General features: G+C 43.8%; 1 protein-coding gene and 1 non-coding gene across 4 annotated transcripts in view; both read left to right on the forward strand.

Moving 5' to 3' along the window:
- Positions 1-299: 299 nt before the first annotated feature.
- The window catches only part of LAPTM4B (lysosomal protein transmembrane 4 beta), a 62,193-nt gene continuing 38,534 nt past the window's right edge, over positions 300-23,958 (forward strand). Inside the window, exons 1-2 of one of the 3 annotated variants that reach the window (XM_070383014.1) lie at positions 300-631; positions 23,619-23,730. In XM_070383014.1, the coding sequence (XP_070239115.1) occupies positions 533-631; positions 23,619-23,730 (211 nt within the window). In that variant the 5' untranslated portion in view covers positions 300-532. Of the gene's footprint in view, positions 632-2,813; positions 2,847-3,767; positions 3,816-23,618; positions 23,731-23,958 lie in introns of those variants that run through there. The other 2 variants (XM_070383013.1, XM_070383012.1) reach the window with 2 other exon arrangements.
- On the forward strand, positions 4,695-4,767 carry TRNAQ-CUG (transfer RNA glutamine (anticodon CUG)). Its single transcript has one exon. It is a non-coding gene; the product is annotated as a tRNA-Gln (tRNA).

Below are 23,958 nucleotides of genomic sequence, written 5' to 3' on the forward strand. Positions count from 1 at the left end.
GCAAGATACAAGTGAAAGAAGAAAAAAAAACCCCAACACCAACTAGACTATAAAAGAATCTCGAACCGGTGGTGGAGTTACACGAATGACCAAACGGAAGACGGGAGGCCCAGAACTCCACCGGGGGCCTACTCAGGGACTGCCAGGGGTGAGGGTTGATTGATTTCTGTCCCCCGGGGCGGGCGGCGCCGGCCGCCGGCTGCCGGATGGAGCCCGCGGTGACGTCACAGGGCCCGGGCGCCCGTCACGTGGTCCGCGGGAACCCCGCCCCGCCCCTCTCCCCGCCCTGGTCCCGCCCCCTTTCCCCGCAGCCCTCGGAGCTCTGGCTCCGGCCGAGGTTCCAGCTGCGAGCTCTTCGCGAGGAGAGGCGCGGGGCCCGGGGCCAGTGGTAGGCGGACGGGGGCCGGGAAGAGGGAGCGAGGGTAGCCGGGGAGAGAGGGGCCGGCGACAGCCGCGCGGCGCTCAGGACCGACGGCCAAAGCTCCTGCGAACTTGGGCGCAGAGTCGCGCCACTGCGCCCGCGGCCCGAGCGATGAAGATGGTGGCCCCCTGGACGCGGTTCTACTCCAACAGCTGCTGCCTCTGCTGCCATGTCCGCACTGGCACCATCCTGCTCGGCGTCTGGTACTTGGTGAGCGCGACCCGCCTGGACGAACCCCGCCCCCCCCCGCCCCCTGGGGTTGGGGTAGGGGGCGCGCACCTGCCTGGGAGGAGCGCGGACGCCCCGGGACCCCCCGGGAACCCGCTTCACTTTTCACACCCCCTCATGGGTACCGGCTGCGGCCCTCGGGGTTGGGCGAAGCCGGCGTTAATCCGCCTAAAGTTATATTATTAGAAACTTAATTCTCTGGGCGGGCGGCTCCACGATTCGTCCCCCCCCGCCCCCCCACCCCCCGGCTCAGCCAACCTGTGGCGGGGGCTGCGGTCAGGACCCAGTGTTCGGGGTGGGGATGGTTTCGGGGGGCGGTGCGCGTGGGCTGGGGTCGCGCTGAGCAAAGGGGGCGCCCCAAAGCCTTCCGCCGGGAGCCGGCTGGGCCTCCCGGAGCTGCGCGGTTTCTGGCGAAAGCGCGCTTTGATGGTCAGCGGAGCCCCGGCACCCCCATCCTTGCCTGCGGAGCACGTGCCCGCCTTTCCTTTATTCTCTGCGTCCGCTGGGCTTTGTGTTTTCGACGGGTCGGGAGAGCCGTCGAGGCAGTGAGCCGGCACCTCTTGCTGTCCGCCCCCACCCTCCCCCGCGCCTGCCAGCTCTCCCGGCCCGCAGGTGCCCGGGGTTTTGCTGGCTCGCCTCCTGCGCGCCTTCGCATCCGGAGTGGGAATGGCTGGGGGTGGGGGTGCCCTACCCACATGCTTGTTGTAAAGCCCTTACCCTAGGAGGGGCTTGCCTTGTGATTCACTGCGTTTCAGTCGGCCCTGGACAGCCATTTTACACCCACTTACCACCCCCAAACCCCCGATTTGCAGGTGATCCCCAGCTTCTTAGCCGACCCCGAAGGCCCATCTGGTCTGTTAGTTTGTTTCTAGATAGGAGCTTTTTACTTGTCTGGGGAGCAGTGATTATCAGGCGCTAGTGAGGCAACTTGGAGTCGTGCCCTGTACCAGCTCCAGGTTGATTGGTGCCCCACCCCGACCCAGACTGCACCAGCACCCGAGTCGGGTTCCGCTGCATCGTGGTTTCTGTTCCATCATGATGGAGAGTTAAGCCCGAGCCTCTGGGCGCTGAATGCCTCTGCACCAGGAAGAAACACCTTAGACGTGGTAGTAAGATGGCATATAGAACTTTTTAGTGGTGGTACATTCTGATCTTCTTAGTCATCAGAGTGTTTTGGTCTGTTGATAGTTCAGTGTTTTGATGTAACACGGACGTAAGTCGAATTGTGAACTCGTCTGTGGTGCCACTGTAAGCAAAACACCCCTCTCCCCCAATATGGTGTTCTCTGTGCTATTTATAGTTGCAAGTTTCCTTTATTCAGTGACTGTCACAGGCCACACAATAGAAGTATTTGGCCTTAAAAGCTTTCAGACAAATCTTTAATATATGTGGGTTCTTACTGTGCGGCTTGAATGCAGAGAGAACATCTGGGTATTGGCTCTACCCTGGTTTTACTGAAAGCAAAAAAAAAAAAAAAACCCGGAAATTGAAAGTTACAGCGAAAGAATAGTGGGTGGTCTTGAAATAGTGCTTTTATTGATAATCAGGATAGACAATTTTATCCACATGTCTTGTGTCCTCCTTGAAGATGTTGAAATCTGCAGGGTGCAAGTACATCTATGAATGTAATTTGTAAAATCTAGGGCACTGCATTAGGCAAATGGACTACGTGATCTACAGGAAAGATAAATCTACTTGAGCCCTGTTGTTGGCGGTAATCCAGTAGGACACATTGGTGTGATAAAAGGAGAGGACTCTGCAGGCTTTGTCCACAGCTTGAGCGTGCTCTTTGGGGAAAGGAGTTATTGGGATGCAGGTTTTAGCATTTGGAACGATGGCTTTTTGAAAAATAATTAGAAAGCTTTTCAGCAGATGTGAATAAGCAAGCCATGTTGGGGCTTCCCAGGGGTGCTAGTGGTGAAGGACCCGCTTTCCGACGCAGGAGACAGGAGAAACAGGTTGGGTCCCTGATGGGAAAGATCCCCTGGCGGCAGAAAGGGCAAATCACTCCAGTAATTCTTGCCTGGGAAATGCCCTGGGCGGAGGAGCCTGTGGGCGACAGTCCACCAGGGTTGCCGATTGTTGGAAACGACTGGAACGACGTAGGGCACACAGTGTACACTGCTGCTGCTAAGTCGCTTCAGTCGTGTCCGACTCTGTGCGACCCCTCAGACGCTGTATGCTGCTGGTCATCTTTGTAAGTCTTTAGCTTTTCTCAAAACAATTTAAACTTTTTTTAAACTAGTGAGTTTCCCTCATCCTTTTACATATGTAATTTGGTTATCCAAAACTTTGATTTACGCGTACATTTTTAAGATGAAGGAGCTAAAGAACAAGGCATCTCTTTCTCTTTCCACCAGTCATCTGGATGGAATGAGGTCACTATCAAAAAAGTTTTCAGGAGAAAAAAGGGTAGGAATATAGATATTCAAAAAAGAGTCCATTGAAAGGAAAGGTAAAGTGAATCTTTTTTATGCATTTTCTAATTGTTTTCTACCATGACCATTTACTAAGCTCCTGTGTGCCAGGCGCTATTTGTGCTCAGTCGCTTCAGTTGTGCCCAACTCTTTGCGAACCCATGGACCATAGCCTACCAGGCCCCTCTGTCCATGGAATTCTCCAGGCAGGATTATTGGAGTGGGTTGCCATCTCCTTCTCCAGGGGATCTCTCCGACCCAGGCATGGAACCTGCGTCTCCTGCATTGCCAGCGGATTCTTTTACCACTGAGCCACTGCGGAAGCCCACTGTACTATTGATAGCACTACTTTTTTTGGCTACACCACGAGGCTTCCCTGAGAAGGGGTCAAACTCCGCTCTCCACAGTGAAATCGAGGAGTCCTCATCACTGGGTCTCCAGGGAATTCCCTGGCTTCCTTGATGAAAAAAACCGGAGTGAATTATGAGAAGGCTGTGAGTTGAGTTTATTCAGTGTCTTACTCTGTATAAAATAGCCCAGGGGAACAACCTCTCAGACAGCTCTGAGAAACTGTTGTGAAGATGTGAGGGAGGAGCCGGGATATAAGAATTTTTTGCTGTGAGAAAACCTGTAGTTGAAGTCCTGAGATGAGTGTTAATCACGGAACAGGCAAATCAGGTTAATGATTTTATGTATCATTTTCTAAGTACGGGAAGATGCAAGAATCTGTGAAAGCTGAAATTTCTCAGGTATGGACCTGCATTATCTTGGGGATCTGTCTGTCTCTAGCCTGAATTCCCCTCAGTCCCAGAGTCCTGGGTGACTGTGGTGGCTAACGGCTTGATCCTGGTAGAACTGGAATGGCAGGCAACATTTTTCTCTACAGTTCTTTGCATAAGCTTAGTTTTTACATATTCCTGGTAGATTTTTTTTAAATTCCCATTTTACAGAGGAAAAACCAAGGCGAAGAGGTTAAGTGATTGCAGCTTGTGGTCTGAGTGATGTTATTGGTCTGTGCTGTTTCCAGTTTTACCTTTTAAAAAGTTGTGTGTTTTGTTTTTGCCTTGAAATGATAAAGGTTTCCTTTAGTCCAGTTTTTTTTAAAAAAAAGCATATTGATTTCAGGTATCTGTATTAGCGATCACTTTTCATTTACTTTTTAAAAATTTTTTTCCCTTTAAAAATTGAGGCATACTTTACATATGGTGAAAATCACAGGTATTAAGTGTACAGTTCATTGACAAGACCAATGTTTGCACCTTTGTAACCCACACCCTTAGAGAACATTCCCAGAAAGTTCCCTCGTGCCTCTTCTCAGAATATCCCCTCCATAGACAGCCCACCCCATAGGTGTTTTGCCTATTCATATAAATGGAATTATACTGTAGGTGTTTTTTTTTTTGTATTGGGTTTCTTTAACTTAGCATAATGAATTTTACATTCATTCATGGTCTTGGAGTGTGTCAATATTTGTGCCTTATTATTGCTGAGTATTACTTTGTTATAAGAATAGACCACAATCTGTTTATCCATTTGCCAGATGATGGACATTTGGGTTTTTCCAGTTGGGGGCTATTATGGATAAATCTGCTCTGAACAGTCTTGGAAAAAAAGAGCTTGTGGGGACTTCCCTGGTGGTCCAGTGGTTAAGACTCTGAACTCTGAATTCATGGGACCCAGGTTCGTTCCCTGGTCAGGGAACTAGATCCCACATGCCAGAAGAAAGAGTTCACATGCCGAGACAAAGATTCCGCATGCTGCAACCAAGACCTAGCACAGGAAAAGAAATACATATTAAAAAAAAAAAGTTTGTGGACATCTGGTTTTATTTCTCTTGAAAAACACCTTGCACTGGGGTTCCTGGCCGTCATGTGTTTTAACTTGATAAGAAACTGCCAGGTATTTTCCAAATTGCCATTTTTCCACTCCAGTCCACAGGGTACGAAGCTCACTGGGTGTGGAGTGGAAGCTGTTGGTGACTTGGGTTTGAATTTTCCCCTATGTGGCTGATGACCTGAAACAGTTTATCTTTGCTTCTTGGCCAACTATATATCTTCCTTTGTGTTGACTGCACATTTTTAAAAAAACTGAGTTTTATCTTTTTGTTTTTTTTTTTAATCCTTCAGATTTGTGAGAACTCTATATTTTGGTTAATAATAATAGTATAGTCCTTTGTTAAATATATTGTTTGTGAATATTTTCTCTCAGTGTGGCTGCCCACTGATTTTCTTATTAGTCTATTTTGATGAACTGGAGTTTTTAATTTCAGTTAAGTTCAATTCACGTTTTTTCTTTTATGGTTAGTACTTTCTGTGTTACTACTTTGTTTGCCTACCCTGAGATTGTAAAGATACTCAATTTTCTTCAGAAGCTTTATGGCTTTAGCTTTTATGTTTACATCTGGTTTAGTTCTAAGTTTTTTGTAGAGCTTTTGTGTTTTGTGTACTGCGATGTGAGGTGGAGGCTTGTGTTTATTTAGAAAGGCAGTTTAATCATTAAACCTAAGAAAAAAGTTGATTTCTCCCATAACCTTTAATAGCTACAAAGGTTTTTTTAGAAAAACAAGTAAGGTGCATATCCTCACCGAATGAGGATTGATTTGTCTCGGTTTCCAGAGGGATCACAATTTGAAAGGAATGCTTGACACAGAATGCTTGCCATGTGGGCTTCTAGGATTTCCTCTCTTCAACAAAACTTAATATTCTAAGCCTGAATCCGTTAACTTCCCCAAATTCACCCGTACTCAGATTTGCCCACACTAGTCTCCTTCGACCCCTGACTCAGATTCCTCGGATAGCTGCCTCTGTCCCCCTTGCCATCTGGATCTCTTCCTTTATTCCGTCTCCACGTTATATTGATTTTTTTTTTTTTCCAACCTCCTGAGTGCCTTATTCTGTCCTGTTCTTATTCTTGCTACCACTTCTCTCATTTAGGCTCTCATTAACTCTCACTTTATTATAATAGAATCATAACTGGTCTCTCTGCTTCTAGCCTTGCCATCAATAATCCTTTTTTTTTTTTTCGGTCTATTGCATATGCAATTTCCAGAGGTATTTTTCTCAAACACAAATATGAGCTTGTCATCCTACTCCTAAAAAACGTGGGCTCACTACCTCCGGGAGATGTGTGTTTCATGACCCTTGTGTTTCTCATCTGCTGAAGTCGGCTTACACAGTTAAGCAATGCGGTGGATTTCACTGCATCCCTTTCCCTCCTCTCTCCCAACCCCTCCCCTTTCAGGTTACCTTCTTTAGGATACAAACGGCTGCCGTATATGCCAGCCAGTACTTAAGCTGTGAGTCTTGAGATTTGTTCAGATTTGATAAATTTATCTGTACAATCCTGAACCAAACAGGCCATGGTTATGTGACTAGAATATACTGATAAATTTAGGTCTGGGATATGCTTCCCTTGAACTATTGGTTGGAGGGCTGTGAGTGGGGGAGGGGTGGAGTGGGATTAATTTAACATATCATTGTGAGAGCAGAGGGTTGAGACATCTGGAGGCTGTTCCTGGGAAGAGAAAGAATGTTTGGAGAACAATAATAAACAAAAAAAAAATCCCTGCTGTATTCCTTACGCTAAAGGCCACATTAAAAAAAAACACAACTTTGTTTTGTATCAGAGTATAGCTGATAAGCAAAAAATGTTGTGACAGTTCAGGTGGACAGCAAAGGGACTCAGCCATTCATATACATGTATCCATTCTCCCCCAGACTCCCTGCCATTCAAGCTGACACACAACATTGAGCAGAGTTCCCTGTGCTCTACAGTAAGTCCTTGTTGGTTATCCATTTTAAACACAGCAGTGTGTGCATGTCCCAAACTCCCTAACTGTTCCTTCCCCTGGTCCTTCCCCCCAGCAACCATAAGTTCTTCTCTAAGTCTGTGAGTTTCTTTACTTAGATTCCACATATAAGGGATGTCATATGATAGTTCTCCTTTTGTGTCTTGGCTTCACCCAGTGTGACAGTCTCTAGGGCCATCTATGTTGCTGCAAATGGCATTATTCTTTTTAACGTAAAGCCTGCATTTCTTATGGAATATATTTTGCCATCAGGACTTGCATTGCTCCTGACACCCTCAAGCATACTTTTTCCTTTGTAATTTCTTGCATTTTATCCGATGATTTTCTTAGTATGTTTTAAAAAGTGGTGCTGATAGTTGGAAGAATCTGTCATTGACACCCAGGATGGGTCCCCCCTTGTGCATAGCATCCTTTTTATCATTTTCTGAGTGTATTTTAGGTTAGTCTTCAACAAATACATACTGAATACCTCTTTGTGCCAGACACTATTCTTTGGGGAGTTGGCCATATATCAGATTATAAAGGATGAAAGGGCTCAGAGTAGCTGGTCTCCTTGGCTTTATGACCTGGCCTGTCAAATAAGCAACTAGTTCACTTTGAAAGTCACAGCTTGCTTGTGTACCCAGGCCTGGTGGGTTCTTTTTGTACCCTTAGAAGTCCTGGTGCAATAACTATTGATTTCTGTCTGGATGGTAATAACTGGACAGTAAAGCCGACATCTCGCATTTGTGGAGTGATTGATACGCGGTTTTCAGTGGACTTGCACGTTTGCTCCTGTTTAGACCTCAAAGCATCCCTGGGGTCAGGCTCGATAGGTGATGATATGCTCCTTTTAGATGAATAGTTTCTTTCCAGCTGTCAGCTTCTGTACCTTGGTCCATAAGTCCAGGGCAAAATAGGGACTAACTCGTAATACGTCGGTCAGTCTTATTACCTAGTGTTTTCCTGACTATATTAGATTGTAAAAGACTGAAATTCCAGAGTAAGGAGTATGGATTTTATTCTGTAGATAGTGAGAGGCACTGAAGAATTATTAACAGGGGTGAGAGGGTGAAAGCAGTTTTTAAGGACGATGGAACGGGCCAGCTGTTTTGGATGGCCCGGGTGACAGGCAGGGTGTGGACAGCCTTCCAGATGGGAGAGGCTGCTATGTCAGGTCTTCCCACCAGAAGTTTCTCATTGCTAATGATGCAAGTTATATGAATGGGAACTCTCACTGGTTAGTTAATGATACAAGTCTATCATGGCCACCCCGCTTCTCTCCATCATCTGAATTCAGGAATCGAACAGATTTGGGACAGAAATGGATACTGGGTTTTTGAGAGATGTCTAATGAGTCCCTTTAAAAAAAAAATACAGGCCTCCCCACCCACAAATAAAAAGGATCAAGGGAAGTTTTATGAAATATTGTCTGGTGAAGATTTCAGTGGTATTTACTACCTTTTTTAAAAAGCTTCAAAAATTATTTTTGTTTATGATTTATGGCTGCACTGGGTCTTCACTGCTGCACGTGGGCTTTCTCTGGTTGTGGTCCGTGGGCTTCTCATTGCAGTGGCTTCTGTAGTTGCGGAGCCCAGGCTCTAGGGTGCGCTGGCTTCAGTAGCTGCAGCGCGTTGGCTCAGGGGCTGTGGCTCATAAGCTTAGTTGTCCCTCAGCCCGTGGGCTCTTCCCCGGACCAGAGATAGAACCTGTGTTCCATGATGGATGTTCATCCCGAACATTTTAAAGGCAAGCCGAACAAGAAATAAAGTGTTTGTTAATATCACTCTCTCTGGGTCCCACTATAGATACATTTTAACGTAATGTGAAAAGTCCTGAATATTTATTAGAATGACTGATGGTGAAGCTGAAACTCCAATACTTTGGCCACCTGATGCAAACAACTGACTCATTTGAAAAGACCCTGATGCTGGGAAAGATTGAAGGCAGGAGAAGGGGAGGACAGAGGATGAGATGGTTGGATGGCATCACCGACTCAATGGACATGAGTTTGAGTATACTCCGGGAGTTGGTGATGGACAGGGAAGCCTGGCGTGCATGGGGTTGCAAAGAGTCAGACATGACTGAGCAACTGAACTGAACTAACAAAGTGGTTAGCATGAGTTTTGCACCAATGAAAGGTTGTTGCTGAATGAAAAGACGCTGGGATTCTTGGCCTCCAGAGGAGAAGAATTCAATCTGGGGCCAGAGACGAGGCTTGATCGAGGCTTGATCGCTCAGAGCTTTTGTGTAATAAAGTTTTATTAAAGTATAAAGGAGATAGAGAAAGTTTCTGACATAGGCATCAGGAGGGGGCAGAAAGAGTAACCCCCTGCTAGTCTTCAGCTGGATGTTATATAGTCACTAGCAGTCTGTTAATGAAAGAAAGGAATGTCTTAAAACTCAGAATGGCACCAGGCCCCTCATCCGTAAGATGCATTTTGGGATAATCTTGGCACCCCGGGCCATGATTCATCCCGGGCCATAAAACGATTGACTTGATTCTTGAAGAAGGGCAGATTACCATACAAATAGTTTCGTTTACATAGATTAGGGGAACAGTATCTGAGTATAACACTCTGGTTTGTCAAGTAGGTTCTGAGCCATTAGGCTGAACTGACTTAAAGACAGAGTCTGGGTTGAATGCACAGTACATTAACATAGCTTAAGAAATATATTTCCATAAGAAAAATGCATTGGTTAACTCAAGGTTTGAGAATAGTTAACTTCAGGTGAAACCCGTGTCATTATGGCAACACTGTATTTTAAGAGAAACCTCCTTTTAAATTTGTATAGAGAAGGAAAAAAATACCTCTAGTTTGTTTTCTCCTGCCACTTAAGAGAGAGAAAAATGTCTGACACTTGCAGCCTATTTCTTCCATTTGGAGACCCCTGGCCTTCCTGCCTGTTACCCTCACCAAGATGTGGATTCTGTGAAACACTCATATCCCAGTAGCCCAAAACAAGATGAAGGACTTAGCGGCATGGTAGGCAGGGAGATGGTATCTTCAGCTGGGGATTTACGTATCCAGATACCCCTGTTACTGTGATGGAAGGGGAGAACAGATTCCAGGGCCATCTACTAATCTGACATGACACCTAACAATAGTCTTATTGCTGCGATCTTGTTGCCTGTTGGGCAACTGGTACTAATTATTGGAGGCATTAATTCCAGTATTACAAACCAGTACATAATGGGCTTTCCTGGTGGCTCAGATGGTCAAGAATCTGCCTGCAGTGTTGGAGACCTGGGTTCAATTAGTGGATCAGGAAGTTCCCCTGAAGATGGAAATGGCAATCTGCTCCAGTATTCTTGCCTGGAGAATTCCATGGACAGAGGAGTCTGGCGGGCTACAGTCCAGTTAATAATTCTAACAAATAATTGCAAATAATCGTTCAAAAGTATCACAAGACAATTTAAGCAAGTCATAAAATGGTTGCAACTACTGATAAAACCAAGTAGTATTCAAATGCAAATCATCAGTGGAGTTTTTAATTGCTTGTCAAAAATTTATTTAAAGATAAAATGAGGGCACATGATAGCATTTTCATATGAAAGCAGCTGGTGTCATCTGTGTAAGACATCAGATAAAGCTAGCTAGTGGATCAGGAAACCACAACTGCTTATGGATGAGGGCTTCCCATCTCAAAGAAAGTGAAAGTGAAGTCACTCAGTCGTGTCTGACTCTTTGTGACCCCTTGAACTGTAGCCTACCAGGCTCTTCTGTCCATCGAATTTTCCAGGCAAGAGAAAAACCCACTGGAGTGGGTTGCCGTTTCCTTCTTCCCATCTCAAAATAATTGTAGAAAATACAAGCCTAGAAGGAGTGTTGATGTGTATCTGGTTATTTTCTTCCCTTCATTTCATGTGTTAGGAACTGTGTGAGCTGCTGGCAATACAATATGATTCAAAATAGACCCCATCCTTGCCAACATGGCATCCAGGGTCTAGTAAGAGGAAATTGCCGGTAATGAATGTGTATTAATATTGGAACACATAATATTAATACATGTAATATGTGTATTAATATTGGGACATAATTGTGATAAGTAGTTTTGGCCTATCTGCTGTTTTTTTTTATTTCTATGGCAGTAGTGATTCATTCAAGAAATTTAATATATGTACTTAACAAAAGTCTAGACTTAGTAATGTCTTTGCCTTTCTTTTGAACAGTATATGTCCTTGAACTCATATTTCTTGTATTTTAGTGTCTTTTCTTTTTAAAGCTTCCCCAAGACACTGACCTATACAATCCGTGTTCGCTTAGAGTTGGTCACGTATTTACACCTGTCCATCATTTTCTCTTTTTGCAATTACTATAATTTTTATTCAAAAAATGGACATTCTACACTCCGCATGTGGAAAGTACATGACCCATCATTTTCTTGACCAGCTGTTCGGGATCACTGTCCTTCTGACTGATGTGCGTATTTAAACATCTCCTTTAGTGAGGGTCTGTTTTGTTTGTTTGTTTTGCTGTGCCAAGGCTTAGTTGTGGCTGTGAGTTCTTGGTTGAGGCATGTGGGACCTAGTTCCCTGACCAGGGATTGGACCCGAGCCCCCTGCATTGGGAGTACGGAGTCTTAGCCACTGGACTGCCAGGGAGGTCCCAGTGAGGATATGTTGATGGCAAACTGTTATTCTTTGAAACTGTCTGTATTTGGCTCAAGTTCTTGAAAGATATCTCAGTGCTTGTGTGTGTGCTTAGTCGTTCAGTTGTGTCCAGCTCTTTGTGACCCTTGGGACTGTGGCCCACCAGTCTCCTCTGTCCGTGGGATTTTTCAGGCAAGAATACTGGAGTGGGGTCGCCCTTGCCTCCTCCAGGGGAATCTTCTCTACCCAGGGATCAAACCCCAGTCTCCTAGGCTTCCTGCTTTGCAGACTTGACTCTTTACCCTCTGAGCCATCGGGGAAGCAGTCCTTGGTTGACAGTTGCTGACACGTTCAAGCTCTCCATCCACGTAGAGTTACGCTTTGCTGCTAAGAGGTCAGCTGCCAGTCTTGTTGGCATTTACTTTTTTTTTTCCTTCTTTTTTACAAAAATACTTGGTTTGCTAGGTAGGGTCTTAGCTGTGGCGTGTGGGATCTTCGTTGCTGCACGTAGGATCTTTTGTTGCAGAGTGAGGGCTTTTCTCTAGTTGCGGTGTGGGCTCTGTAGTTGCAGCACGCGTGGGCTCAGTGGTCCCACGGGACGTGGGGATCTTAGTTCCCTGACCAGGGGTCGAACCTGTGTCCCCTGCGCTGGTAGGCAGATTCTTAACCACTGGACCACCAGAGAAGTCCCTTGACCTTTACTTCTGATTCATTAGGTCTGAGGTTGGTCCTGTGGTTCTACATTAGTAACACATGTGGGATGATGCTGAAACTTCATTTTGCTGACAACACTTTTCCTTCTCCTTTTTTTTTTTTACTGAAGTATAGTTGGTTTACAGCGCTGTGTTCATTTCTGCTGTGCAGCAAAGTGACTCAGTGATACAGACCACACTTTTGATAGCAGTGGTTTGTGGACTCATACATTTCTGATGCTAATTTTCTTTTCTTGGAATCATGCGTGTGTAGTCAAAACTTGACTTTTTATTCCTTCAAACAGGTTTTAATGGCAGAAAGATCATAGCGCCTTTGTGAAAATGTTTAAAAGATTGGGGGTGGGCAGAGATAAATGGGAGATTGGGATTGACATATACACACTCCTATTTATAAAATAGATACTAGGGACCTACTGTATAGCACAGGGAACTCCACTCAGTAATCTGTAATGACCTATATGGAGAGTTTTTTTTAAAAGAGTGGAGATATATATATCACGGATTCACTTTGCTGTATAGCAGAAAGCAACATAACATTGTGAATCGGCTATACTCCAGTAAAAAATTTTTTAAAAGTTTAAGTTAGTAAAATTTCAGTAGGTGCTTTCTTTGATTCTTGTTATTTACCTGAGAATATTTCTTTGCCTTATTTTTTTTCTCCTTTACAGGTCTTTAGAAACTAAAAGGAAGTTTCTTAGATAATCTGTTTGTTCTAAAGGAAGTATGTAAACCGGAATAGAATCTTAAAAGATACTTATTTATATTAGTGACAGTTGTTAATTTACTGGATAATCTTTTCATTAGTTTACATTGAGAAATAGCTTAGAATGGTGATCTTCAGAAGCTGTTTACTTTTGAAGTAATCTAATGCTATTTTCTTTTAACTAAAAGTAACGATGTCAGATATTAATATCACCTTCAAGAATGTTTCATTACCTAGATTCATAGTAATGAATATTTATGGTATGCATTTTATGTATGGAAAGGAGAAAAGCATTATTTAACAATTCAGCATTATGATTGCAAAGCATTTCTTTGTCTATGAGTAGTTAGACTGTATCATTGGATTTTATTTTAATGTGACAATTAAAATTTTTTGAAAACTTAGCTATCAAGTTATACATTAGCAGCTTTTTATTCTAAATTTCAAAGTATGTGTACAAACTAGAAGTGCATTTTTTGATCTTTAGTTTCAAGTTTTGGATTTCTTTTTAGGTGATTTAAATGTATTGCTATTTTGTAAGAAAAAGTTTAACTCTAAAGTACAAATAACAACACTGTTCTTGAATGGGATGCAAAATTTGTATTTCAGTGGTTATCTGTTATTGCCTCTTCCCTTTCACTAGTAAAGACATTCTGTTTTATGAGTTTCAGTTTTGTCTTTGGTAAATAGCTGTGGGAATAAAGTATTATTTTATGTATTGAAGCTAAGCAGGGAGTAATAATCACTTTAGTTTTTCAAAGGATGTTTCTTTTTTTTTTTTTTTCATTTTAATGATAATCCAAGTTGTTGGAATAGGATGGTTGCAAATACAGACTAACAGATCTAATATAGAGAGCATCTCAGAACACAAAGAGCACCAGGTTTGCTGCCCTAAAAAAATTAAATTAGCCATTTTTGCACTTCATATTTTCTCTTTTCCAGATGCTGGCCTTCTAAACCTTCTGGTGCTTGATACTTCTTTATGCACATTATAAACTAGGCTCTGGCTTGGCCTATCTCTTTATATTCAGAGATCCAGAAAGTTCTTTAGGTCACAAAGGGGGGGAACACAGTTCTTCCTGTCCACACCTGCCTCTCAGGTCTCCCGGTGGCTCTTTGGACAGCCTTCTTTCTGGCTCCTTCTGTCCACTGTCCAGACATCTTTCTTATCATTCCGAGAGAATATAGTGGTGACTCAGCCCGAGCATGAAGATCGGAACCAAACCAAGTCCATTCAGGGAAGTGGGAGTTGCAAGTCTGTCTCCCTCTGCTCCCTAGCCTCAGCTCACATGAGAGCGGCTGTCTGGAACACTCCCTTGAAAAGAATTCTGAGCCTGCTGCCAGCGGATTAGTTAACAGAGTCGCCAGGCCTTGTGAACCGGATGCGGTGGCTTCTTAGGTGGATCCTGGGTTACTGGAAAGAGCATGTATGGCAATTGCAATCAGGACCCATGACTGAGTCTCAGCTGGAAAGGTCACAACTCCCTGCAGGTTTCCTGTGAATCCTGGGAGTCCTCGTCTGTGGAGTGGTTGTAGCAATGATCACGCCACTTAGGGCATGCAGAACTGCTTCAGTAATAGGTAGGAGGTGTGGCGGTGGTTTCTTGATTTAAGCCATCACCCGTGCAGAAGGTATATGGAACTGGCGGCACTAGGCTGCAAAGTGAATCAGGAGGCCTGCGCTGAACTTGGGGGCTGGGGGAGGGAGAATCTGTTTAATGCACTTTTAAAATTTGCCTGCCGAAGTGGGGCCCTAAGGAAAGATTCAGTGTCAACTTGACTGCTTAAACTTTCTCCTGCGCGCACACTGTGTAAACCAGAGGATTTATAGCTTCCCTATTGAAAACACCGGCTTTACTTAAAATCCAACTCAAAGGACTGCCAAGGGCTGCTCATTTTTACCTTTCTCTTTCCTTGAACTTTCTCTTAACATTTAGTTCTCAGTCACTTAGCCTGATTCCCTAAAATTATTCATTTGTGCTGTAATCTTTGTCTCTCGAGATCTCCGAGTCTCTTACTTTCTGGTGTTTAGAAGGTCCTCTTCCTACAGAGGCTTTCCGTTGCCTCCCTCTTCTCCCCAGCCACAGTGTAGCAGAATTCCTTTTTACTCTAAATGGAACAGCCAGTTTATTTGGCTGTCCTCCCCGCTAGACAGCAGACTAGCTTGAGCGGGGATTAATATGTATTGATGTTAGCCTAGTGCTTGGCATATATTTGTTGGCTAATAGCTAATTTTTGAACGATTCAGTGGATGAGTTAATGTTACAACATTTATTCTGCATTTTATTTGGTTGCTGATGTTTGTTTATCTCCTGCACTACTAGGATTTTATGGTGAATTAAATTTCCCCCAGCATGTATTTACCACAGTTGTTTGAGTTGAAATAGTTAAGTGTCAGAAATTTATTTCACTATCAGAACAGGACCCTGTAGACAGGGTCTTACGTGAATAAAAAGCACATTTGTGTCAGAATTCTAAAATAAGTACATTTCAAGTAAAAGGCCCAAACTTGGGACTTTCTGGTGGTCCAGTGGATAAGAATCCACCTGCCAATGCAGGGGACGTGGGTTCGATCCCTGGTCTGGGAGGATTCCACATGCCACAGAACAACTAAGCCCACGAGCCACAATTACTTTTTTTTAGTCAAACTTAATTTCAGTTTTCCTATCGAAATTGCACTCAAGTGGAAGGCGCATCTGCCATTGATAGTTTTTAGAAGATATTTCCAAATATTGCTGCAAAAAAATTAGGCAGCTGTCCAAAAACAGTATTATCAGATTATAATTTATAGTTTTAAAATTTTAGCCATTTTATTGTGAATATTGCACACATAGAAAAAGTGCACAGAATATAAACACCTTGGTTATCAACTGAGCAAACATTTGGTGTATCTACCACCTAATTGTGACTTCTTTAAAAGGTTACCCTAGAGGTGACAACATATGGCCTTGACTTTTAAAGATTCTCACATTAATTGGTACAGTTCTCTCCCTGGACAATGCAAGGACCTACCGTCAGTTCAGTTCCAGTTATTCCCTCTTGATCTATATGCTATTATTATGTATTGTTTATATTTTGTACTCATTAATCGTTATTGTTATTATTTGTTATCAGTATTCACAATTGCCAACATAAGGATCAGTTTTATTCTTAACTTTTTGGTCCGTCTTCAGCCTTCCATCTGGTGTCATTCTTTTCTTGTCCAAAGAATACCCTGTAACGCTTTCTTTACTGCTCAGCTGCTGATGACAGGTTCCTTTGGTTTTGTCTGAAGGTATCTTAGTTTTGTTTTCATCCTTTAAAGATTGTTGTTGTTTTTAAACTTGTAAGGTGGTCCTTTCCTCCCTAACATTTTAGAGATGTAACTCTATTGTCTTCTAGCTGCTTTTGTTTTTATTACAGCCAGCTGTCTGAATATGTTCTTCTGTTTTATCCAGCTTATTTCTTTTTTTTTTTGGTAACCCTCTTAATGGGTTAAACCCATCCCATCCACTGAGTTCTTTATTTGGCTACTGTATTTTTCATTCTAGAGTTTCTATTCTTTAAAAAGAATCTCTCATATCTCCCCGTTATTGTGATTCAAGTACCCTGAGAACATTCTCATTTTTTTTTATTTTTAATCTCTGAGTATTATAAGTGGAGACACTTTTTATGGGGAGCCCATTAACTTCAGTGTCAAGAGCCGCACCTGTGGTCTGTTGTCTGTTGTGTCTGCTGGTCCTTATTGTTAGCAATCCTGTCTTCTCCTGTTTCTTATATTTTGGATGTTGTATTTCAAAAACTGAAGAAGTTATTCGAAGTGTGGGATGCATTTTTCTCCACTAAGGGTTTTGATAGATTCTTAACAGGGGCTGGCAACTGGCGGTCCCCTCCATCCAGTCTCAGATGCCGATGAGGCAAAGCTGGGCGGTGTCCCTGCCCTGTCCCCATGGATGAAGTGCATCTTACTCCAGCCCCTTCCCGATCTGACAGTGAAGCCCTCCAGCCCCACCAGTATCCCTCTCCTCCAGGTCTTAACTCTCTGGCCCAGAGAGTTAAGAGGCTGTCAGGGTGCCCTCAGGGTCTTTGCTCTCCTCCCTCTTTTCTGGCCCATTAGTTCTCACTGCCTTGCTAGCTAATACCTTCTCACATGTTGTTTTTGTTCAAATTTTCTAGTTGTCCTCAGTGAGAAGATTGGTTTGTATAACGTAGCTCACCATTGCTTCCGTCATAGCTCAGTTTGTAAAGACTCTGCCTGCAATGCAGGAGATCTGGGTCGGGAAGATCCCCTGAAGAAGGAAATGGCAACCCGCTCCAGTACTCTTGCCTGGATGATGCCTTGACAGAGGAATCCTTGGGGTCACAAGAGTCAGACACCATTACTGAAAGTGGCGGATCTCTTAATCGTTCTTTTCACTCTGACTCTTTTTTTCTGCTCTGACATACCTATTTCCAGGTGGGTTTTTTTTGGGGGGGGGTTGTGCTGCATGACTTGTGGGATGTTAGTTCCCCCACCAACGATCCAACTTGGGCTCCCAGCAGTGAAAGCCCAGAATCCTAACCACTGGACTGCCAGGGAGTTCCCTATTTCCCAGCCTGGCCAGATTTGCTTGTTATTGGCCATCTTCTTACTAGTAGTTGTTTCTTTTTAGAGAGTGAGGTGTAATACTAATATTTTAGAATATGTTTTATATTAAGAATATTTTTGAAGCTTGAAATTTTTTTTTTGAAGCTTGAAATATTTTTTCCTGATCATAAAAGCAACTATACTCTTGTTAGATACTCTGAAGAATACAAAAAAGGTACAGTGGTAATGAAAGGTAAAAGGCAGCAGCAGATCTACCACATGGTTTATAACATTGTATGTTTTAGTGTTTTTACTCTGATTTATGCCTGTGGACATAAATAATAAATTGGAATAAATTTCACTGTGGTTTTCAATTAACATAGTGTGAACATTTTCTTGTCATTAATATTTTTTAATATGACTTTTAATGCTTATGTAGCATTCTCTTATTTGGTTGTAATCTTATTTAGTTATTCTAATTCTGTTTAAAGTTTTCATTAGTATAAATAAGTCTGCAGTGATCATTTTTGGACGCAACTTTCTGTGCAGAGTTCTGATTGTTGTGTAATTATCATTCAGTGGGTTTGCGTGTTCTTAAGTTTCTTTTATTGAGTCTTTTAAAAAGTGATAATTGCATTTTACCTTTTCAGTTGTTTAGATTCAAGCTGTAAGTCTCACTGTTCATTTAGGGTCTGGTATGATTTAAGGGTGAAGAGCACTTTGGATCCTCAGAGAATATACAAGGGCCTGACACCACTTAAGTAATTGGACAGACGTTGAATTTATTTGCATGTGGAAGTAATCATTGTCAAGAACAAGGGAAAAAATATGTGACACCACAGGAACACTTGGTAAATAGAACAGGAACAGTTTGTACGTGACCTCCCAAAACAGACAAAGCAAGCTCAAAGGTTAGTGAACATTAACCGAACAGGAACATAAATATTCCCTCTCTTCCTTTTACATTTTGATTAGCTATGTCATTACATAATCTGCTCCTGGCAAGTCCTAACTGTCTTCTTGGTTCTCATTTGGTTGTGACATTTCAGAATGGTCAGAATGGATGACTGGGTGATTTCTGTGTTCTCTTTTTTGGGAAGTGCTTCTTTCCCAGTGCTCTTGGGGGCTTTGACTTGTATTTGACCTTTTCCATCCGACACGTTTAATATCTGCCGCGGCTAGTTCTGTATACATACCCCCCGTCTCCCCTTCACACAGACCTAGGTCCTCATGGGTCACCCTGTCAGCCTACTGCGTTCACATCCTGTGTGGTGTCTCAGATTCCCATCCAACATCTGAGGTTTCATATAATAACCCAGTAAATGTGTGGCAACACACAGACCTTCTGTTACGAAGGTTTCACCCTGGGATTAAAAGGGTGCAGTGGTGAGTCTTTGGTGATGTGTAATGACCTTGCCGTTACATCTTAGTATTATCTGTCTCCTTTCTCTGGATTTTGGAGGAACAAGGGCAGCTGGAAGGGAACCTTGGCCCCAGGAGTGTGTCCAAAAAGGGAGAAGGGCCAGAGGGGACAGGGCAAGAGGATGATGGTGACTGAAGCAGCCGGAGCACAGCCTGCATAGGACCTGGGACCCACTCGGGAGCAAGAACACACATAAGCAGGAGCCAGAACTAGGACATCGGGAAGGAGGTGACTTGTTCAGAGGCTGATCAGGAGAGAGGGCAACAGCACTCAGGACTACAAGTCAGGCTATCAAGAAGTGGGTCAGGCAGACACACCCAGAGGTCGGGCCTGAGGGCCAAAGACTGAATAAAAAAGCTTTGAGGCCACGTGGCCGAGCTAACACATGATAATCCGGATAGCCTACTAGTACTGTGGGCTCCCCAGGTGTGGCTCTGTGGTAAAGAATCCGCCTGCCAATGCAGGAGACTTGGGTTCAGTCCCAGGGTGGGGAAGATCCCCTGGAGGAGGAAATGGCAACCCACTCCAGTATTCTTGCCTGGAGAATCCGACAGACAGAGGAGCCTGGCGGGCTATCGTCCATGGGATCACGGGAGTTGGACACGACTGAGCCATGCCCATGTAGGCAAGTGGTTTTCCCACCTAACATCAATTTTGTCATAGTCCTTATTTCTGGTAATGACTAGATTTTGTCACCCAGGCTTGGAATTTCAGAGTCTGTTTTTTTGCTTCTTTTTTATTTTTGCAGCTCGTCAGTTCCTGTGTCTCTAGTAATTTCACCTCCACGTGGGAAGGCCTTGGCTCTTCCACACACAGGACCTAAGACAGAAGTCACTTAACCTCCCAAACGGACGCCTAAGATGACAAGTGTGACAGGGTTGTCATGAGAATGGGGGTGAAGTGGATCAGACCCTCACTACAGCTCAGCGAGACTGTGGAGGGCCTTCTGGGTTGCTTTCCGGCCACCAGTTTAGCCCCCCTAGCCACTCCCAGCTTGATCTTCCTCACAGCATCTCAGATCACATCATATCCTGCCTCAGAAACCTTTAAAGTTTCCTCATGAACTGTTTGGACACAGCCCCACATTCTTCGCTTGGGTTGAGGACCCGCCAGCCCCGCAGCCCGCCTTTCTGGTCTCAGCCCCTCGCACTTTCTTTTGTCTACTGTATTCTAACCAAATCCAGCTGCTTGCTAGTCTCAGCACCAGCCCCTGTTCCAGCGACCTCACTCACACTTTAAATTGTTCTCTCTCTCTCTCTTTTTTTTTCTGGCCTCACCATGTGGCTTGCAGGGTCTTAGTTCCCCAACCAGGGATTGAACCCCGGCCCTAGCAGTGAAAGCACCGAGTTCTAACCACTGGGACTGCCGGAGAATTTCCAAAATTGTTCTCTTGGGTTCCAGAACCTTCTCATTTTTCCACTCCCTATCCTTAATGCTCCTGTGTCCCCTGCACCTCCCCGTGACCCCGGTCTCAGCTGCAGGCTTCTGTAGTAACTTGCTCTGATTTTCCATTAGTCTTTATCTGAAGTCTTGTCGTGCTTCCTCTTTTTTTGCTTTGTGTTATTTGGGTGCATGGTTTATTTACCCTCCTGAATCCTGGAAGGTTCTTCCTGAGCGCTTAGCAAAGCATCTGGTCAATTTTACTAATTGTTGGAGGCAATTAGTAAAAGGATTATGATAAGTAAACCAGGCAAGGGGATAATAACAAGCTGATCAAGAGTTGACAGGTCCGTTGGAACCAAAAGGACAGGAATGCAGCTGCATAGCCCTGTCTGGAAAATTGGAACCAGGTAATTTTCTGATGCCGGCCAAGAGCCTTTATGTGGTTCTTGTTGGGGTCTGCAGATGTGAGGCAACTCATTTTAAGTCACTGTTATATGCCAGCCACTCTTGTAGGCGTTTTACATAATGTACTCCTTTGAGCCTCAGAATATTCTCCATTGGCTTTTTTTCTTCCTGACTGCTCCTCAAGGCATGAGGCATGTGGGATCTGGGATCTTAGTTTACTGAACAGGGATCAAACCCAAGCCCCCTCCATTAGAAGTGTAGACTCTTAACCTCTGGATCACCAGGGAAGTCCCTCCACTGGCTTCTTGTTATACTTAGAATAAAACCCAGACTCCGAAACTAGACCCACATGATCCCTAAATCTGGCCTGTATTCTCTAACCAGACTCACTACACTGCCTCCTGACCTTTCCACTCCCCCCCTTTACCCTCCTTACTTCACTCCTTCCTACATTAAAGCTTCACCCATGAATCCCAGATTTATGTGTTTTTTTCAGACCCAATGTGATAACAGAAGTAAGTGCATTGCCTTTGATGTTTTACTTTTTGAAACACATTCTGATCTTATTTCAGTCCATAATCTTACCCAAAGATAATAATGTAGAGAGGATAAAATGCCAAGAAAACGTGATGATTTCGCAGAGATCTTTGCTAAATCATCTGCAAGTTGTGGGACTAAATCATACTTTCCTTTAAGCTTTAGATATGTTCTGAAAGGTTTTCTTCGACTAGAGTTTCGCTAATCATACTCTCTTTAAAATCTGCTGTGAAATTTCTTGGCTCTTTGGAGAGAAACAAGAAACTGGCAGTTCTAATAGCCACTGTGGGGAGGGTAACTGTAGGAATAGGAGAGAGACTTAATTTTCTCTGTATACCTTTTTTGTACATAAATTTTAACCACATGGCTTGTGGTATCTGTTTAAATGAGTAATACATATATGATCTGGAAAATTGCCACTCGTTATTATAACTCCTTGAAAAAGCAACCTGGCCACGTTAGACAGTTTGGAAAATAAAGGAAGAAAAAAGGTTATTCCAAATTCTACAATAATCCTAAAACAACCAGTTGGGTTTGCCATTTCAAATTGGATTCTAGAATGGGTATTTTGTAAAATGAATAACCTAACTCCACATTTGAACCTCTTCTGTACACTGGTATTTCCAAATATGATTTTTAATAGTGTATGTGTGTGTGCATGCTGAGTCGTGTCTGTCTCTTTGCGACCCCATGAACTGTAGCCTGCCAGGCTTCTCTGTCCATGAAATTTCTCCAGGCAAGAATACTGGAGTGGGTTGCCATTTCCTTCTCCAGGGGATCTTCTCAACCCAGGGATGGAACCCTCATCTCTTGCATCTTTTGCATCTCCTGCATTGGCGGGCAGATTCTTCGCCAACTTTTAGTGCTGCTTAGGAAACCCAATTTTTATAGGAGGAAATGCCTTTAGTTATTGTTGTTAGTAGAAGAATTTTCTTTACGCATGAAGGTTATTCATCTTTTTCTCTGTTTTGACCAGCGTGAAACACAGAGCTCTATCACAAGTTTCTCAACTTAGAAAAAGGAGAAATGACCCAGTCTCAGCTGGAACCCCAGCTAAGCTATAAAAACCTGCCCCACCTCCACCCCCATCGGTGTTGGTCTCTGTGCGAGTGTGCAGCGGGGCAGTTGGGAAGGGAAGGCTAGAAATGCTGCGGTGAAATGGCAGAATCTCGCAGTTGGTGGGATGTAAGGAACGAGGATGGGAAGCCCAAAGATAATCAAGGTTTGAGTAAAAAGAAGAGAATTTAAGACGGTAGGTTTTCAAACTGAAATTCTTGGATCTCAATCCCAGTTTATTTGCCTGATCTTCGCCAGCGTTCTTAACCCCTAAGCGTCAGTTTTCTCATTTACCAAACAGAGATAATTTAGCACCTACTTCAGTTAGGATATTGGAGGACTAATGAGAGAAACTCCAGATAAAGCACCTGGCATAGTGCCTGAATGTTTTCCAGTTCTAATTACTAATGATAGTTCTGCATTTTAATATTTATTTTATTTCTGTCTGTTTTGGTTCTTCATTGCTGCATGCGGGCTCTCTCTAGTTGCGGTGAGCACTGGCTCCTGTCTATTTGTGAATCACAGGCTCTAGGGCACAGTCTTGGTTGCTCTGAAGCATATAAGATCTTCCCGGACTAGGGATCGAGCCCGTGTTTCCTGCGTTGGCAGAGTAAAAAGAAGAGAATTTAAGATGGTAGGTTTTCAAACTGAAATTCTTGGATCTCGATCCCAGCTTATTTGCCTGATCTTCAGCAGCGTTCTTAACCCCTAAGCGTCCGTCAGTTTTCTTATTTACCAGAGATAATTTAGCACCTACTTCCCTGGTGGCTCGGATGGTAAAGCATCTGTCTACAATGCAGGAGACCGGGTTCGATCGCTGGGTCGGGAAGATCCTCTGGAGAAGGAAATGGCAGTTCATTCCAGTACTATTGCCTGGAAAATCCCATGGACAGAGGAGCCTGGTAGGCTACAGTCCATGGGATCGCAAAGAGTCAGATACAACTGAGCGACTTCAGTCTTCCACAAAATAGCTTTGCATTCATTCTCTGCCACCCTTCCCTGGATGGGCTCATAACTCTTGTTGTCTGAACCCGTGGACAGTGTTTGGTCACCTGAACAGACTTGAGGTTGCTTGGAAAAAGTATGCTTAGCTAGCTGGAGAGTTTTTTCCAGCCACTGGCCTCAGGGCTTTCTGGGTGTTTCTGCAGTGCTCCAGGGTGCCCAGCCAAGGGGATAGTGAGCTGAAACCAGCTGTCGCCTGCACACCAGGCCACGTGCCCTTGGCTGCATGAATGGACTGACCATGTCTCTGCCTTGGGAATGTTTGTGTGCTCCCTCTGAGGGTGGGGCTTCATGTTGAAAGTCCAGCAGCTGTTGAAGTTAAACTCCACGTGGTCCCTCTAATTTTCTGTTGTAAGGGCCATATACTGGGGTTCGTTAAGTTTTTTTCCTTTTCTTCTTGCAGATCCTCAATGCCGTGGTACTGCTGATTCTGTTGAGTGCCCTGGCTGATCCAGATCATTACCACTTTTCAAGTTCTGAACTCGGGGGTGACTTTGAGTTCATGGATGATGCCAGTAAGTACATCAGACAATTGTAGATATTTTGGTATTTTCAAGGGTGGGGAATCCGGCTGCCAGTTCTTCCTGTTAAATTACAAATATTGATTCATGGGTCCATTTGAACTGATGCTTCAGTCTCTTCCCACTGTTACAAATCAGGATGAAATCAGGATGACAAATGTTTATGTGCTGCGTGTGTTCTGCCTGTAAGGGCAGGAGTTTCAATCAGATCTCGTCTTTTTT

This window comes from Bos mutus, chromosome 14 (assembly GCF_027580195.1).
Source record: "Bos mutus isolate GX-2022 chromosome 14, NWIPB_WYAK_1.1, whole genome shotgun sequence".
Classification (NCBI taxonomy): Eukaryota; Metazoa; Chordata; class Mammalia; order Artiodactyla; family Bovidae; genus Bos; species Bos mutus.